This window comes from Anopheles coustani, chromosome 2, assembly GCF_943734705.1.
Source record: "Anopheles coustani chromosome 2, idAnoCousDA_361_x.2, whole genome shotgun sequence".
Lineage (NCBI taxonomy): Eukaryota > Metazoa > Arthropoda > Insecta > Diptera > Culicidae > Anopheles > Anopheles coustani.
Window position 1 is genome coordinate 54,246,103 of NC_071289.1, and position 17,391 is coordinate 54,263,493.

The 17,391-nt window shown below is 42.8% G+C and overlaps 2 protein-coding genes across 2 annotated transcripts; one reads left to right on the forward strand and one right to left on the reverse strand.

Annotated features, from left to right (window-relative positions):
- Positions 1-8,759: 8,759 nt before the first annotated feature.
- Positions 8,760-9,764, reverse strand: LOC131265462 (cuticle protein-like). Its single transcript, XM_058267726.1, has one exon. The coding sequence runs from the start codon at positions 9,762-9,764 to the stop codon at positions 8,760-8,762; it is 1,005 nt and encodes a 334-aa protein (XP_058123709.1).
- Positions 9,765-16,001: 6,237 nt separating this feature from the next.
- Positions 16,002-16,987, forward strand: LOC131264641 (alcohol dehydrogenase 1-like). The gene is made up of 4 exons (XM_058266910.1): positions 16,002-16,328; positions 16,396-16,569; positions 16,627-16,784; positions 16,867-16,987. Exons 1-4 carry the CDS (start codon positions 16,002-16,004, stop codon positions 16,985-16,987), a joined length of 780 nt encoding a protein of 259 aa, XP_058122893.1.
- The last annotated feature ends 404 nt before the right edge of the window (positions 16,988-17,391 follow it).

Here is a 17,391-nt window from a genome sequence, read left to right on the forward strand (position 1 = left end):
ATTCAAGCACGTTTCCGAGTCGCAGATTTCATCAAACTGTAATTGAAGAAGATACTGTCGTTTTAAACAACACGTTTCGTGTAGCATTGTAGCTACAAAGTGTTGTGCCTTTGGACGACCAAACCGCTTTACCCATCTCGTCCAACTTCATTTACTAGATGACTTTGCAATATATAGTAGATGGAACTGTGTCCTCAGTAAAGTTGTGGCTAATGAGGGCAGAATCTTCTGGTAACCGTATCAACTGGAACCAACGTTCCAGTTACGTGTTAACGCGTCGTTATCATTTTGTTGGTAAACAAAACCAAGAACGGTTGTCAAAATTTAACTTAAAAATGACTGCCACGACCAGGCCTTTGAGCTCACCTCCCTTAGAACCCACCTTGGTTTGACCATAGCCAAGATTACTAGAACTAGAGGTTGGGTCGCCACAGCTTTTCATGTCTCTTTACCTTGTTGATGCCTAATGACTAAAATGAAGCAATTTTGAGGTTCGAATTGCCGGATACTGTAGATACACAGATATGTGTTTTCCTTAAAGTTCCAATAAAACAGATTTTCTGATATAGAAATTATTTTATTGGTAGCAGTCGATCAGTATAAATGTGTATAGTTATCATATATTCCACGATGGCCTCATGTTTACCTGACTAATCGCTTCACACAAACCAACATTGGGAGTAACCAAGATCAATGGAAAAGAGGTCGCAGCATACCATGTAACGAGCCGAAAACCGCCCGCTAGGCAGCTCGAAATATCGTTCTAAAAACGTCCTACGTGCGGTACAAACGTTCTATTTTTTTGTATGGGGGTGAAACAAATGCAGGACGTTTTCGAGAAGTCGTTCTATTTCGAGCTACTTCCCATACAAAACCGCTCGATGTTTGTTTCATTTTAGGACGTTTTTAGAACGATTGCCCGAAATCGCCTAGCGGGGTTGGGAAAATGTTTGACAGTTGGTTGAAATTTTGTTTACCTCATACGAGCAGCCAAGGCACAACTGCAATTTGGTATGTTTCATCAACAGAGCAAGCAATTGAGGCGTTCGAAATATGTTCTGCAGCGGCCTGCGCGTGAGGAAGACTATCACACTTAATATCGCCAATCATGGCGACCAACAGGATCCTGGTCCGGTGTTTTACACAGAAGAACAGTCTCGCGAATCCCTAGGTACTCTGATCCAAAATTTTCAATTATCTATTTCTTCTTCTTCTTCGTCTTCTTCTTCTTCTTCCATTATATTCTATAAGGCGGGTTATATCCTCCTACTCTAAGTCGAACAATTTGCTCCCTTTGTCGTAACCAGAGGCGTACCTACTCTTTCCGAACTCCTATGAAGGGGCTCTTCCATTAGGACCGACTATAAAAGCCATATGTCCACCCCGTCCCCGCGAGGGATAGTTCCTTCCGTTTGTCAGATCACAAGAACTCGAGGTCCGCTTGATTGACTCAAACAGCACGAGATGTGCGGCAGCTGGGACTTGAGCCCCAGCTCGGCGGCACCATGCGATCGAGATAACCTTCCTGGTTAACCTGTTTGAGAGGTCGCTTTGTGAAGGTGCGGTACCACGAATATGGAAGACTTCCTGGATGGTCCCCGTTTACAAAAAAGGCGATAAAAATCTGGCAAAAAATCCGTCACTAAGGTATTGGAGCTCATCATTCACGATTTCCTTCTTAATTCGTCCCTGCAATACATCAGTCCGCAACAACACGGGTTTATGCCAAAACGCTCAACATCTACAAATTTAGTACGATTTGTTTCAGATTGTATGAGCTTCATGGATCGGGGAATGCTGGTCGATTGCATTTATACGGATCTGAAGGCCGCCTTCGACAGCATATCCATAGATATACTTCTGAAGAAGTTGTACATACTTGGCCTCTCGCATACGATACTGGAATGGCTCCGATCGTACCTTGTTGACCGGACGTATAAGGTGAAGTTTGGGCAGTGTGTATCCAGTCAGTTCTCCAGCAGCTCTGGTGTCCCACAGGGAAGCAATCTCGGACCGCTGTTATTTCTTTTATATATTAATGATCTTTGCGAAATACAGTCTAAAATTTGACTATACAGTTCATCTTAACGTGATTGCGAGAACCGTCCAAATGCGTGACCTAGGCATATTATTAGATTCTAAACTGACTTTTAAAGCTCACCTTGAGGATATAACCGGACGTGCTAACAGGACCCTAGGGCTTATATTTAAGATGACTAAAGACTTTGACGACCCCTTGTGTGTTAAGACGTTGTATTGCAGTCTCGTTAGGCCTATCCTCGAATACGGCTCGATCATCTGGTGCCCATACACCTCAAATGGGATACAAAGACTAGAGGCAGTACAGCGGAAATGTTCACGTTATGCCATAAGGAAACTAAATTGGCTTGATCAAACCGCCTTACCCCCATATAATGTTCGTTGCCAGCTATTAGGTTTAGAATCTTTAGAAGTACGTCGGCGCAATCATCAAGCAAGCTTCATTGCAGGACTATTGCTCGGGAGTATCGACGCTCCATCCCTACTTGACAGTCTTCAGCTCACAGTCCCCCGTTTGACAGCTAGGCTACTCCATGAGACAAGAAGTAATACACAATACGCTGCAAATGCCCCGATGAACGCGATGATCCGAATATTCAATACTCTAGCAAGTCATTTTGACTTTTCAATAAATATTAGCACATTTAAGAATAGGATTCGACCTTAAAGTTAAGTTATAACGTTTTGTATGTACAATGTGTTTGAGCTCTCGTTAAGTCTTCGCGGCGGACGGGGAATATTTTATAATAAACAACAACAATAAACCTTACTTTTCGCTAACTATTTCAGGAATCCAGTGCACAGCTAACGATCCTCTCTGGTGCATGTAGATATGTTAAATGTTCAAATAGGATTGTTTCATTCGGAAACACGAATCCTTTATTTTAAGCAATTATGCCTTACGTTTAGGTCTTAAAATCTTAATCTAATATTAAACACAAGTGTGCTACACATAATTTTGTACAGAAAATGTGCGCCACAAACACGTTTATTAATCCGCTTCTATTCGACTATGTATGTGATTCGAGGTACAACAAAAGCTTAGTAAAAGTGAGAGTTATGGAAAAACTCAATCCTACAAAGTAGATAAAACTGAACAGACACATAGAAGAATTGCTAGGAACAGCATTTCCGACAATAAAAGAATAAAATAACGGACAAAACTCTGTTCCCAGTTGAAGCATGAAGATAGCATAAAGCGACTGAAAGTTTATTAATTTTTACAACATGTTATGTAACTTTCCAAAAAGTTTGAAGTAGTTGAGTATCTAAGAGCAAAGATATCAGTACTAAAATACAGAAAAATGCAAACTTCTTTGTAAAATGTATGAACTACACAGATAGATGGTTCTAGATGTTAAGGGTAAAAGGGTTTTTGGAACCTCAAATTAACTTCTTCTTCTTCTTCTTGGCGTAACGACCTTGTTTGTTGGTCATGCCTGCCCGTTAAGGGCTTACGAGACTTGTTTCCCTGTTGTACGTGGATAGTCAGTCCTCTCGTACAGGGGAGGGTCCGGTCTCAAATTAACATACTTAATGAATTTTTAAGATTATAAAAGTTATACAAAATTTTGGGAAACACCCCCGACGTCTAGATAAAAAGATATTTAGTGTGAAGTACAGGAAAACGGATTCTCCCATACAAAATGTATGGACTACCCGGGTAGTCCGGTTGAACTTTTGCGGGGTATCAACCGAAAAACGCGAATATAAATTATTAAAATTCATTAGAATTTTTTTGTCTTTAGCAAAACGATAGAAAATGAGTTTTTCTAAGCATTCTAATCCAATCAAAAGGTAGGCGGTTGAACGGGTAACGGTTAAGATCTAATAAATATTCATTAATATGAAACTCACATCACATGTTCAACATAAGTCATATTAAAATCAAAAATGCGTGGATCCCCACCGAAATTTGATTTACTCTTGTTTTGATGGTGCATCTTGCCCATAGGGTGAACTGTCGGAATCGTTGGGCATGAAAGGAATTGAAATTCATCAATTCCTTATGAATCTGATAAAAAAATTAGATGCTAAATTAAAAAACTGCTTCTGTAGATTTAGATTAGATAAAGATTTTTATTAATCTGGTCGTTTTTGTGACATAAACAAAACTAAGAACGATTGTCAAAATTTTCCTTTATTTTTCTAATAAATCAAGGCTATTTTTTCGGGATGTAATTTGTTCACTGAGATAGTAATCATTTTGACTGGAACAGTGCATGAAAACTGTGGAAGTTTGCAATCAAATAATGGAATGTTGCATACATGCCTTGTATGTACAGGCGATTTCGTTAGTTAGAAATCTAGTGCAGGATCCAGTTCGCGATTTGTCATCTTTTGTAATTCGATTAAAGGCAATAAAGGAAATCTTTAGAATGTGAAATGCTTGCGATGAAATAATGAATTATATGATATTTTCCTGGGGAAACGTTTCGGATATCATTATACTTACTTACTTATGTGGCGATACAACCGCTGAGCGGTCTTGGCCTGACGAAGCTCCATCCGAAACCGCTCACGGTCGCTCGCCACGCTGGTCCAATTCCGTATCCCGGCTTTATTGGCGGCTTCGTCTACGCCATCCTTCCACCTCAATTTAGGCCTACCACGCCTCCTCAGTCCTTGGGGACAGCCTAAAAGGACTTTACGGGCTGGGTGCCATTCTAATGGCATGACCAGCCCACCGGAGCCTGGCGAGTCTAATTCGCTGTACGACAGTGAGGTCACCGTACAGCTCGTAGAGTTCGTCATTATATGGGCTCCTCCATTGTCCCTCCTCACATACGGGGCCAAAAATCCTCCTGAGCATCTACCTCTCGAACACGGCTAAGAGGGTTTCGTCAGATTTGGACAGAGTCCATGTCTCGGAGGCGTATGTGAGCACTGGTACTATGTATGTCCAGTATAGTCCCAGCTTCGACTGTCTTGACAGGTATCGTGAGTGGAAGAGATTTCTCAGACTGTAATATGACCGGTTGGCTGCCAGCACCCTAGCGGGAATTTCATCTTCAATGTTGTTGTCCGTGCTGACCTTTAACCCAAGATAGGTGAAATTTCAGACGACTTCAAAAGTGCGTTCATCTACTTGTACGTCACCCCCTCGTAGGCTTTCGGCAATTGTTGGCAGGGCCGCTGATGGTGCCAGCATCATCTTGGTTTTTCCCTCGTTTATCTGCAGTCCGAGGTTATTCGCCGCTTGCTCGATCCTTTGGTATGCTTCTGCTAAATAGGAGAGTCTTCTACCAATGATATCAATTGTGGTGGATATACGGTATCCATACACAATATCATCAGCGTATGCCAGGATCTGGATTGACTTATAGAAGATGGTCCCCGAAGTTTCCACCTCCGAGTCTCAGATGGCCCTCTCTAGCGCTAGGTTGAAGAGTATGCAGGCAAGCCCAACCCCTTGGCCCAGTCCCTTGGTGGTAGCAAAGGAACTTGAGAGTTTTCCATCCACCTTCACCTGACAAGTGACGTTGGTCATGGTCATTCTTACAAATCTGATTAATTTAGCCGGGATTCCAAATGAGCTCATGGCTTGATACATTTTTACCCTGGCTATGCTATCATATGCGGCTTTAAAGTCAATGAAGAGATGGAAAGTGTTTTTTGGTATTCTGCCATCTTCTCCAAGACTTGCCGCATGGTGAAGATCTGATCAGTGGTTGATCTCCCTCTTCGGAATCCCCTCTGATAGTTTCCTACTAACTCTTCAGCGTATGGGTCAAGTCGTTCTTGAAGAACGAGGGAGAATATTTTATAGGCGGTATTCAACACCGTAATACCCCTGTAGTTACTGCAGTCTAACTTTTTTTTTTTATTAATTTTTGAGACTTTGACATATTCGGTCATTCGTCTCTTCTCTAACTTATCTCCCTTTTTTGTATATGGGGTAGATGATGCCAAGATTCCAATCACAAGGCATCGATTCGCTATCCCATATCTGAGATATCAGTCGATGACTTTCGTTCTCTAGATTTACGCCTCCGTTTTTGATCAGTTCGGCTGTTATTCCGTCCGTGCCAGGCGACTTATTGTTCTTGAGGCGACGGATAGTCTTTCGTGTTTCTTCAATGCTAGGTGGCTGAAGCATGATTTCATCTGCTGGTGGAGCCTCCAGCTGCTCGTTAAACTGATCATTTAGTAATTCATCGAAATACTGAGTCCACCGTGAGAGGACCTCTGGCTGGTTGCTGACCAGATCTCCACCCTTGCTGCGACAGCAGGTCACCTTCGGAGTACAGGTGCTTCGGTGGCCTGGTGGCGGTTTCGCATTTTAGCGTCCTTCCACAGTTGCTTTTCCCGCTTGAAAACTCGTTTCTCTTCACGTCTGAACCGGTGATATTCTTCTGCGCATGCCCGTGTTCTTTGTTTCTGCTGCATTGCTCGGTATGCACAGTTTTTGCGTTCATTCACAAGTCTACACTCCTCGTCGTACCAGCCAGATCTGGTGTTGCTGCGACGTTCTCCTAAAATGTTTTTGGCACAGTTCGTGATCGTTGTTTTTAGAGCATCCCATTTCCGGCTCGTATCTGTTTCTCCTTGCTGCAGTAGTAGAGACTCATCTATGGCTCCCTGGTAGGAGAGTTGGACTCGACTGCCCTTAAGAGAGTCCGTGTTGTATCGTGTCTGCGTGTTGTTTCTACCCACATTGGCTCGTGGGCAGGCGATCCTGCATCTTATCATTAAGCCAACCAGGTAATGATCAGAATCGATGTTGGCCTCTCTGCAAGTTCTGACGTTTAACAGACTCGATTGATGGCGGCGGTTTATCAACACGTGGTCGATCTGGTTGGAAGTGGCTCCATCCGGGGACACCCACGTGGTTTTGTGGATGTCCCGTCGCGCAAACTTGGTACTTCCGACGACCAGATTGCTCGCTGCTGCGAACTGGACCAATCTACTACCGTTTTCATTACAGTTGGTCCCCGCAGTACGCGATACTCGATATACGCGAATTCGCAATACGCGATTTTTTAAAACTGACAGCTCATAGCGTTGCTCGAGTTCTGATTAGTCAATTTTACTTTGTTTTGGTAGAATGAAGTTTTTAATATGCATTTTTTAACAGAGATATAACTATGCAATATAAAAAATGGAACACTTATTAGTTATTTGGATAAAAGATATGTTAAATAAGCGGTTCCCTCTCAGTGTCAACTCTTTAATATGAGGTATAAACGATATGGCAGAGGAAATCCGCAATACGCGAAAATTCGATATACGCTATTGCGTTCGGTCCCAAACATTCGCGTACTGCGGGGACCAACTGTACTGTGCTCGTGTAGACTGTGGGTTCCGATGTACTGGCGGTACATCGACTCCCTACCGACTTTTGCATTGAAATCCCCTAGGATGATTTTGAGGTCATACCTGGGGCAACTTTCATAGAGTTTCGCGAGGTGGCCGTAAAACAGGTCCTTCTCCTCTTCATCTTTGTCTTCGGTAGGGGCATGAACGTTAATGAGGCTTATATTATAAAATTTGCCTCGCATGCGCAGGTAGCATAGCCTATCGTTTATGGCCTTGAAATCAATGACTGCGGACTTCGCGCGTTGACCTACGGCGAAGCCCGTGCCGAGCATGTGGTGGCGGTCGTGGCAGCTATAGTGATGTCGTAGAAACTGCCACGCCTATTCTGCACACCACTACCTAGCCAGCGTATCTCTTGTAGTGCGACGAGGTCCATGTTTAGCTTGGCTAGTTCGTCGTCCAATTGTTTCAAAGCTCCGGTTCTATACATTGTGCGTACGTTCCATGAGCCCGTTTTAATCGTTGTCCGGGGGCGTTGCATAGGTCCGTTACCGTTGAATCCGTTCCGTATATTCATTCGTCTTTCTGTAGTCGGAGGTACTGGGGCCGGGTGACTGGCCCTGCGACCCAAATATCATCATTACAGCCTCGGCCACGGTACACGGGAACTTTGTCATTGATTATGGGAATCTTAGCTGTCGAGGTCCGAACTGCGGCCGTCGATGTGGTAATAGCTGCCTCTTTTTGCCAAACGTCGCTTTAGAAATGCGATTCAGCGCACTCTTTCTACCCTTGAATTTCTACAGGCACCTGGGACACATGTACGGCATAACTTCAGGCGTTCAATATCGAACACTGGTATCGAATGAACTGAGTGAGTGAGTGAGAGAAAATTATACAGCGCATAATCAATTGCATACCTTAAGGATGTTCTGATATGCTTGCCAAATGGCTGAGAAAACGGTGTGCTAGAAAGAGTGCGCTGAATCGCATTTTTAAAGCGACGTTTGGCAAAAAGAGACAGCTATTACCGCATCTACGGCCGCAGTTCGGACCTCGACGGCTAAGATTCCCATAATCAATGACAAAGTTCCCGTGTACCGTGGCCGAGGCTGTATACGCACCACGGATATCATTATACGCACCATAAAAAACAAGTATTGTATGTAATTGATTTTGCAAGGTTTGTCACCTCCTTCCTCGTCTCGACGGTGAGAGTTGGTATTGCTTTATTTTTTTTAAGATCATTTTATACTCTCGTTTCACAAGTTTGATTTTCCTCCACTTTCTGACTACACTTTCCTGTACAGTTTTTTGTTTGCATATACTAATATCATCTCGTGGGCCATTTCACTGCGTTCCATTTACCATCGGGATGTACTGGGGCTGATTGGGTGGATAATGACTGGGGCCTGGGGCTATTGCGTGTGGTTGGATGGGATCAAAAACCGTCGACCAGCTTACTGTAGGCTGCGAGCCTTGGCCTCAGCGACGGCCTGCAGATGCTCCTCCTTGGCCTTGGCGACCTCGGGCGTATCCTGAACGGGTTCGGGCAGGGCCACAATCTCGCCTGCCAGCGCGGGCTGCGAGCGGGCGGCAATGGCGATCGGGGCGGCTGGGGCAAAGGTGGCGTACTGGGAGGCGATCGGCAGACTGGCGATGGGCGCCGCGTACGAGTTGGTGGAGTAGGCGAGCGGGGCAGCGGCAGCGTACTGGATGGTGGCGGGCAGAGCGTAGCTGGCCGGGGCACTATGGGTGTAGGTCGAGTACGAGAAGGAGGAGGGAGCCTTCAGCTCGATGGCGGCGGCTGCCGGAGCAGCGTACGTGTAGGCGATGGGCTGAGCCTCGGCGCTCTTGAGGGCAATCGATTGGGTCGAGTAGGCGAAGGAGGCGGCCGGAGCGGCGGCGTAGCTGGTCACCGGCAGCGGGATGGCGGCGGGGATGGCAGCCGGGGCGGCCGCAGTGATCACCTCGGCCGAATCGTCCTTCTCGGCGGCAGCATTGCGCAGCTTGGCATCCTCAATGGCGGCCATATGCTCCAGCTTGGCGGCGGCGACTTCCGGCGTGTCCTTGACCGGCTCGGGGGCGGTGCGCGTCTCAACCGGGGCAACCGGGAGGTTCGAAGCGGCCACACGGAAGCCGTTCACCGCGTCGGCGGTGTACGCCACCGTCTGGAGCTTGTTCTCGGCGTCGACGTAGCTGTAGGAGCCGCGGGTGATGCCATCGAACGATTTCGACTCCGCCTTGGCTGACTGTGCTCCGCTGTATCCATATGAGTACTGGCCGAGCTCGTCCTGGGAGTGGTACTGGCTCTGCAGCTCGGCCGGAATCGCCGCCAGGTAGGTCGGGGCGGCAATGTTGGCCGCGTACAACGTAGCCGGTTGGGCGTACGTTGCGTACAGCGCGGCCGAGGGCGCGGCGGTGGCGACGGCCAACAGGGACGAGACTACGACGAACAGTTTCATATTTGATACTTGGGGGTTTGGGTACGAAAGCGCTGCTGAAGGTTCGGAGGATGGACCACTCAGTACTCGCTCGACTCGGAGGATAGAACACGATTGATGCTGGTCCGGTTAATTGGGGCGGGTATTTATACGCGTCCGCCCGAGATGGTTTGTTGTCCCGGTCAACGCACGTCCTGTAGGAGAGCACAGCAGACGTGTGGTTTTGGGCGGGTGGGGCGATGCCGCGCGATGATTCTCGATCCCGAACCGAACCGGTTCCTCTGGACCGCCGAGTACTGGACACGCCGCGCTCGGCGTTGCCTTTTACATCGGGACCGGTGATGACCTTGCTACAGATACCGGTGCGTACGCCGGCTGGACCCGCTTCGTTCTTCTGCCCTCCGAAAGGATTTCGCTTTTCGTTGGTATCGTTTCGCGTGACGAGATTCACTCACATTCACTTTCATTATCAGCGGCAAATGTTAAGGCTTATAGTTGCCGCCGTGCAGTGAATGCAAGGGACGGGGGCAGTTTCGAGGAAGCAACCATGACCATCACCTTGACTAGCCCGACGGGTCTGCATGCATTCTCCCGAGGGATTTTCCTTTGTATGGCTTCGGTTGAGTTTTCTCAATACAGGGATTCTGAGCTGTTCGTGTAATGTTTATCATAAAATGATTTTATATGCTTCATATTTGTTCAGAACTAGTTTCATGCGAAGTTACTGTCTCAGGATACTAAACAGTATAGCTTTGCATGTTAGAAATTTGAGCTATGTATCATGGTTTATGCATTTGCCATCTAGATGTATTTTAATCATTTTGTTAATGATACTAACCCGTACAAATAAAACACTAAGTTTTACAATCTTATCACTACAAAGCAAAGCCCTTTATATTTTTGATATTTGAAATATGAACTACGTGAAATGTTTTATAAATTTTTAATCTAACTTTTGGTTACAGAACTAGAGTAGGATTGTTTATTGTTTGTTCCATAATTAATATTGTTTGAATCGTATATATCGAGTATTTTCTTAACGATACTAACACATTAAAATAGAACACTAATCCTAAAAATCTTATCACCCTAGCAAAGCCCCCATATAAAATGCCTCAGCATAATAGGATACAGCTCCCGTAAAGGTCAAGATCAGCCCGTTGCATAGCAACTGACACCCTTTTGCTGGGAAAAACGAATGCTTTAAAGGGAAACAAGATCTGGAATGCTACCCGATCAAGCACTGCAGCACGGGCCATCCACGTTCGATTATTGGATAAAACGCACGTCCGCTCGGAGCCTCCCGTTCACGCGGAAGTGTTTCTAAAGGCAGCGGTTGCTCCGAAGTCCGAAGATGGTATCAAGGGAAGGTGTAAAAGTGCATCCCCGAAGCGATTATGATAATGTCATGGTAGTGGACCATCCCTATGTTCGGTTGAGAATGAAACATGCTACTTGGTGATGGCTAGTTAATCACTATCAAATTAATTTATACATTTAATTAGTTATTTAACAGTTTACCAAATGTCAATTACAGTTGATTGTTGTCCAAACATTGTAGAGGTTTGTGCAGAAAGCCATAGCGTAGGTTGAAAAATAGATAATTTTAAATAGTGCTACATCACGCTTCTAAGAAGGAAAATAAATAACAAAATATGTCAACATCGTACGGGTTACGCTGAGAACATGTTCCAAACAAAGAACAGCGGGAAGTAAAACGTGTGACAATTAATTAGCTCCAGACTTTGAGCCCAGTGCGGTTGGGAACGCCCAGAAAAGGAGTACGCAGATGCAACTCGGAGATGATGTTGCCCTGGCGATAGCATAACGCATATGTCGCTACAGATAAAAGTAAAAGTAGAACCTACGGTGCCGCCGGACCATGTATGCATGGCTCGAATAACTTGCTGCTGCTTGGGTGGGACTGTATAAATAATTTAAAAAAAAGAGATGATTGGTGCATATTTCTCTCATCGATAACGTGTTGAAAATGTTGCGTGTTGGAGGGGAGTTTATTCTTGCCCTGGCAGCAGTGAATATGTTGGAGGTTAAAGTACTTTGAGGTGCAGGATGGCATTTCAGGATAAACACCTCGAACAATTAATGATTCGCTAATAATTCATCCATTGGGAAGCTGTTGCTCGCAGAAGGTTCTCGCGGTTCCCTATGCACCATCGTTGCACTTTCAGGTTCATCTCCTTGCGCGAGGAGAAGTTTCTTGAATTATCTTCAATTTTTGTTTATCTGTGAGCAAGTTAAAGACGCAATTTACGGGGACCGAGGGAATAGTGTATGGTAACAACTTAAGTTTAGTTTATATCAGAGATTCCATTACAGGCTTAAATAGTTCGCAGCTCTAATAGTATACCATTGAAGTACGATTGCGTGATTTCATGACATAAGTTTCATTGGCACTTCGAATTACTAGTGAGAATAATAGTTAAAAAGAAATAAATTCGAATGAACAAACAATACTTGCAAAGGGAAAAGATTTAAATTAATAATGTGGTGCTATGCGAAATTCAATTTCCATTGCTGAATTCATAAATTATGCTACATTGGAAAGATAACACAATATTGTCTGTAATCTGTTTTATCAAACTTTTAATGAATGCAGGTCGATTCAACTTTTTATCAAAAACAGGTTTGCATGGTATTAGCATATTACTAAATTTTTTTTTTGACTAAAAGATGTTTTTTTAATTTTTAGCAAATTATTTCAAAGTGTCTTTCGCAACAATCTATTTTATTTTATATAAATAAATATAACTTCTATGGGAGATATTCCATAGGAGAATTTTATATCGAATACTGGTAGTTCCCTTTTTCTGACGTGCGTTCAATGTTTTGCTCATGTATCAACATGCAAAACTCTTCAGACTGAATTGAACCATTCAGCAGTGTAATTTCACTATCCATTGTACCATTCCCGTGCAACCAGTAGCCGATCTTTCCAACCAGATGTCCGTGTACTCATGACAACAATCACTCCCGTTGGTCAATCGTCGGCCGTTCAAGTTCAACCACCTGTTGCCGTCGTGGAATCTGAAGAAATCGCCACAGAGTATTGCGTATCGAGTAGTAGAAAAAACGCGATCCCGCGAAATGTCACAGGGTATTTTACGATCCTCATCAGCTATCCCGCCTCAATGGAACGCGGCTTATTCGTGTAAGGCGTCCCCGAACGCCGCTTGTCAGTTGAGTTGTGCGAAAGAAGGAAATTTGGGCTGTACTCTCGGCCGGTAAGAACAAGAAACAACAGCAACTCCCTTCTAGGTGCGAGACCCCCTTCAGTGATGGCTCGTTAAGATCGGGATTCGGAAATGGAGCTGGCGTATAAAACACCAAGCCGGGAAGGTGGTTGATATTTACCGGTATCGTAATATGAGGCGAAGTGTTTAATGCGCCAGCGACAAAACTACACATACGACTATCGCATGAGCTTGAATTCTATGACGGAAATATGAGAAGAGCGATGTTGCCAAGAGTACGGGTTTTAATGATTCACTGATTTTAAGAAGAACACTATTAGCCAATTGTGTCTACGGTGTGGGTTTATTGTTAATGGTTTAATTTGTGTGAAATGTGATGGATGCTTAACCAACCTTTCCGGCTTAAACGGAAAGATATAAAAACATTTACGACCCTTCAACGTAATTTAACTTTATAAAATTGCTATTTTTATTCTGTTTCTGTAACAGGAGGAAAGCAAATGTAATAAAACAGTAATAATCTTTAAAAATTACGGAAAGTATGTACTCTAATTATGCACATCAACAGGTTTTGGATTACTAAACTTGTTACGGATGGCTACAACCTCTCGTGCCGGCACATCCTCGCCATCCGGATGATAAGTGATGATCTATAAGAAAACCGTCGGTGTGTTTTTGATGCTTCCATATTATCCACTGAGGAAGTTAATACATGTTCACGTTCAAGCCTGTTTTACTTGCAAAACTAAGTATATGCAAGAAACGAGGTGTGATTTTTATTTTTCACTGCGCGGCAGGTTATAATTGTAAGTGAACCTGACGCACAGGTTATAATTGCAAGTTAACCAGAGAATGCGAACGGTGTAAATTGATACTTGACATTGTTTATGAATCAATTGCAATCGTATGTCGAACAAATCCAAAACGAATTCAGCCATTTAAGCGTACTTTCATGTTAACATAAAAATATAATTATTAGCCTATGGCATTTTATCTAAGGTTAAAGTTACACTGCGTCCCAAAATTATAGTTACACCTATTTTTTTCACTCATATGCAAATTTAAATGATCGCAAGGAAAAATAAATAACAGAAACATACGTCTCAATAGAATAGAAATGTATTTTAGTTCTGTTTTCAGAAAAATACCTCGAAAAATATACTCTTCCTTCATTTTGTAATTGCTGCTGATGCTTATCGTTTTAATGGCAAGTCGAACTGTGAGCTTGGTGTCCTAATAGATAGATCCGCGAAACTTATTAATAATTATGTGAAAGATTCAAGTCCATATGGGCTTGAGAAGTCTTCTGGTCGTCCTCAAAAACTTTCCGTCATTCCGTCAGGGGGTTTCGTCATGATTTGGGGTGCGTTCAGCGGACATGGCAGGAATGAATTAGCGATTGTACCAACACGTATGAACAACAAGAACTTACCATGCACGATTGGGTATCAAAACAATACCTTTTCCAGCCGTTTCCTCAGACTTTAATCCAATAGCAAATGTGTGGGGAATGTTAGCTCGAAAGGATCATGAAGCTGGGAGGCATTACGAGACCATAAAGGAGCTTAAAGTTTCTATCCGAAATGGTTGGCGTTCCTTATCCGTAGATACTTTAGAAAAATGATCGGATAGAATGCCGTCAAGAATTTTCCAAGTAAAAATTCGTTATGGAGGACCCACTAATGATTTAGAACATGACTTTCAAATCCATTTACGCTATTTTTGTTAATAATTTATTCAAAACCCTAGGTGAGGCTATCATTTTGGGACAGCACTGTTTTCAGTTTCTTGGTGCAAAAGGGATTGTTTTTTCAAAAATATTAATGAAAAGTATTTATCTTATACTAACAAACAGTTCTGTCTAATCTAAAAATCTAATGCTCAGTATAATACTCGTCGTAGTAGAGTCCGATTAAGCGCTTTGGCCCACTGTTTTAAATGTTTCTTATTCGGCTGCGATATTTATGCGAAAAAATGAGATGCTGAAGATTACATAAGACAACGCACAAATATTATGCGTTTTTGAGTACGTTATTTTGACATTACCGCTTTTTGATACGATGTACTTTTGCGGAATCCTTCCTAACTGCAAATGCATCGCGCTACAAGGTGATAAAATCAGAAACTTTTTGATGATATGATTATTACTTGTGGCATATTTTGAAGCAGAAACAGTACAGAAAATATGAGTATTCAGACCATTCTCTATAAATTTTTTTATGTTGGTAAGACAATTTACTGAAACGTATTTTAAGATAAATAATTTTTTTTCCAACATAACCTAGACTACATACGTAATGTTATAGATAACGTAAAAGTGATTTAAATCGGAACGCATAAGGATACGAACTGTATTAAAAGTAAATGTTTTAAAGCTAATTGAAATTTTCCTGGGTTCTTCAGCCCTGATACAAGTATAATAACCCTTGTGGCGTTCAAATTTAAAACATGATTAAAATATCCGAGAGGTAAGAAGCATCAGATTTTACTTTTTTATTCAAACTTTTGTTGTGGGAATGACTAGCAAAGTAACGATTTGCATGTCATATACATCTTTAGAAGATGACATTTAATGTTGTTGTTTGTTTTCTTTAATTTAATGTTTCTTATAGTATTGCAACATAGACGCTAATAATTTGTTCATAGATTTTTTGGTTATGTCTCTGTAGCCATATTCATTAACTACTAGACGCTGTTGCAGGTTTGAACACTGAAAACCTACCTACATACTCTCATTACAAGCGGTAATGGTGGTGAATCTATCAGTACAATCGTTTCCGCAAACAGGCTGCATTCTACCAGTTCACTCTACCGCGTAAGGTTGGAGCAAGAGAGTGATAACGCTTCTATTATTTCTATCGTTAAAGGAGCGCAGAACGTTACTGGTGATGGAAGTTGTGATTAAACAACCTTGTTTTATGTGGTTTTAATTACCGAGGCTGTCGTGAGATTTTTGTGTCAGTGAGTGTGGATATAACTGGAATATTTTTTAGCATTTTGGCGTTAGTTGTTCCCGCGCGTTAGAAGAGTTCAGATCGGTGTCAAGATGTCTCTCCAAGGCAAAAACGCTGTTGTTTTTGGTGGATGTGGAGGAATCGGGTTTGCCATTTGTCAGCATCTACTCAAGGAAGGTGTTCAGAAACTATGTGTACTGGATGTTGTGGAACTATCGGAGCACAACAGGGTCCTCTTGAAGGATGTCAACGAGCAGGCCGAGATTGTGTATAAAAACTGCGACATATCCAAGCGTACGATACTGCAGAAGACATTGCAAGAAGATGTTGTCGGTGCTTTGGGTTCGATCGATCTACTCGTCAATTCATCTGGAATCGCTACTGCAGATGTTTTGGACAGTGTGATTGATGTCAATCTGGTACGATATGGAAGTCGAACATCGTAGAATGAAGAACCCTTCATTTTTAATGGTATACATTTCTCAGACCGGCGTCATTAATGCTTGCCTCTTCACATTGGATGTCATGTCTCGAGCAAAAGGAGGCAGAGGGGGTGTAATTGTAAACGTGGCATCCATAGCAGGTTTGGAACCGATTGCATTTCTTCCTGTGTACTGCGCGTCCAAATATGGAGTAGTTGGGTTCACGCGTTCCCTAGGAGTATGTTGCTGTACATGCAAATCGACTTTTTCATCAAAAAATTCTTTATTGAATCAGGTGCCACCGATCTATGACGAAACAGGAGTGAAATTTATCACCGTCTGTCCTGGAGCAACACGAACAAGGTTGTTCGAGAATTGTCGGTCCGTTTCAATGAAAGTAGGTGCTTTGAAACAGATGTTTCAAGACTACCTAACTCGTTTTGTGGCACAAAGGTATATCATATCTTGTGAAAATCTAATTGAAGCTATAATAACATTCGTTCTAATTTCAATTTGTTTTTATGTGTTTTTCTAGCCCCGATGCGGTTGGTGCTTGCGTAGTGCGTGCTATTCGTGAAGGTGACAACGGCTCGGTGTGGATTTGCAATGAAGAGACAAGTACACCATTCACCTTGCCCGCTTCACAGTTTTTGTAAGATTTGCCACAAACAGAAGAAGTGAAAATTTAACCTTTTCACATTAGCATTTACTCAATTGGAAATTTTTACGTGGGGGTGAAAGTTATTTAAACAATATACAAAATAATCTTGGTACTTTTCTAAGGAACGGTCAAATATTAACATACAATTTGGGTTGAATAAAAGCAGTGAAAATTATCATACATATTGTTTTTGTTGTTTGAATTCAGAAGCGAAAGCGGTAAAAGAATGAATTTGGACTGCCTAGATGTAGGCAATAGAGAGTAAGGTGGCATGTTATTTTTCGATCTATATTTTTTATGGCCTAAAAGTATGTAATGAGAATCGCTTGGGTGTTGCGATGGGTGAACTGGACATAATTTATAGGCGATGATTTCTAGTTTGAAGAATTCATTGAAATT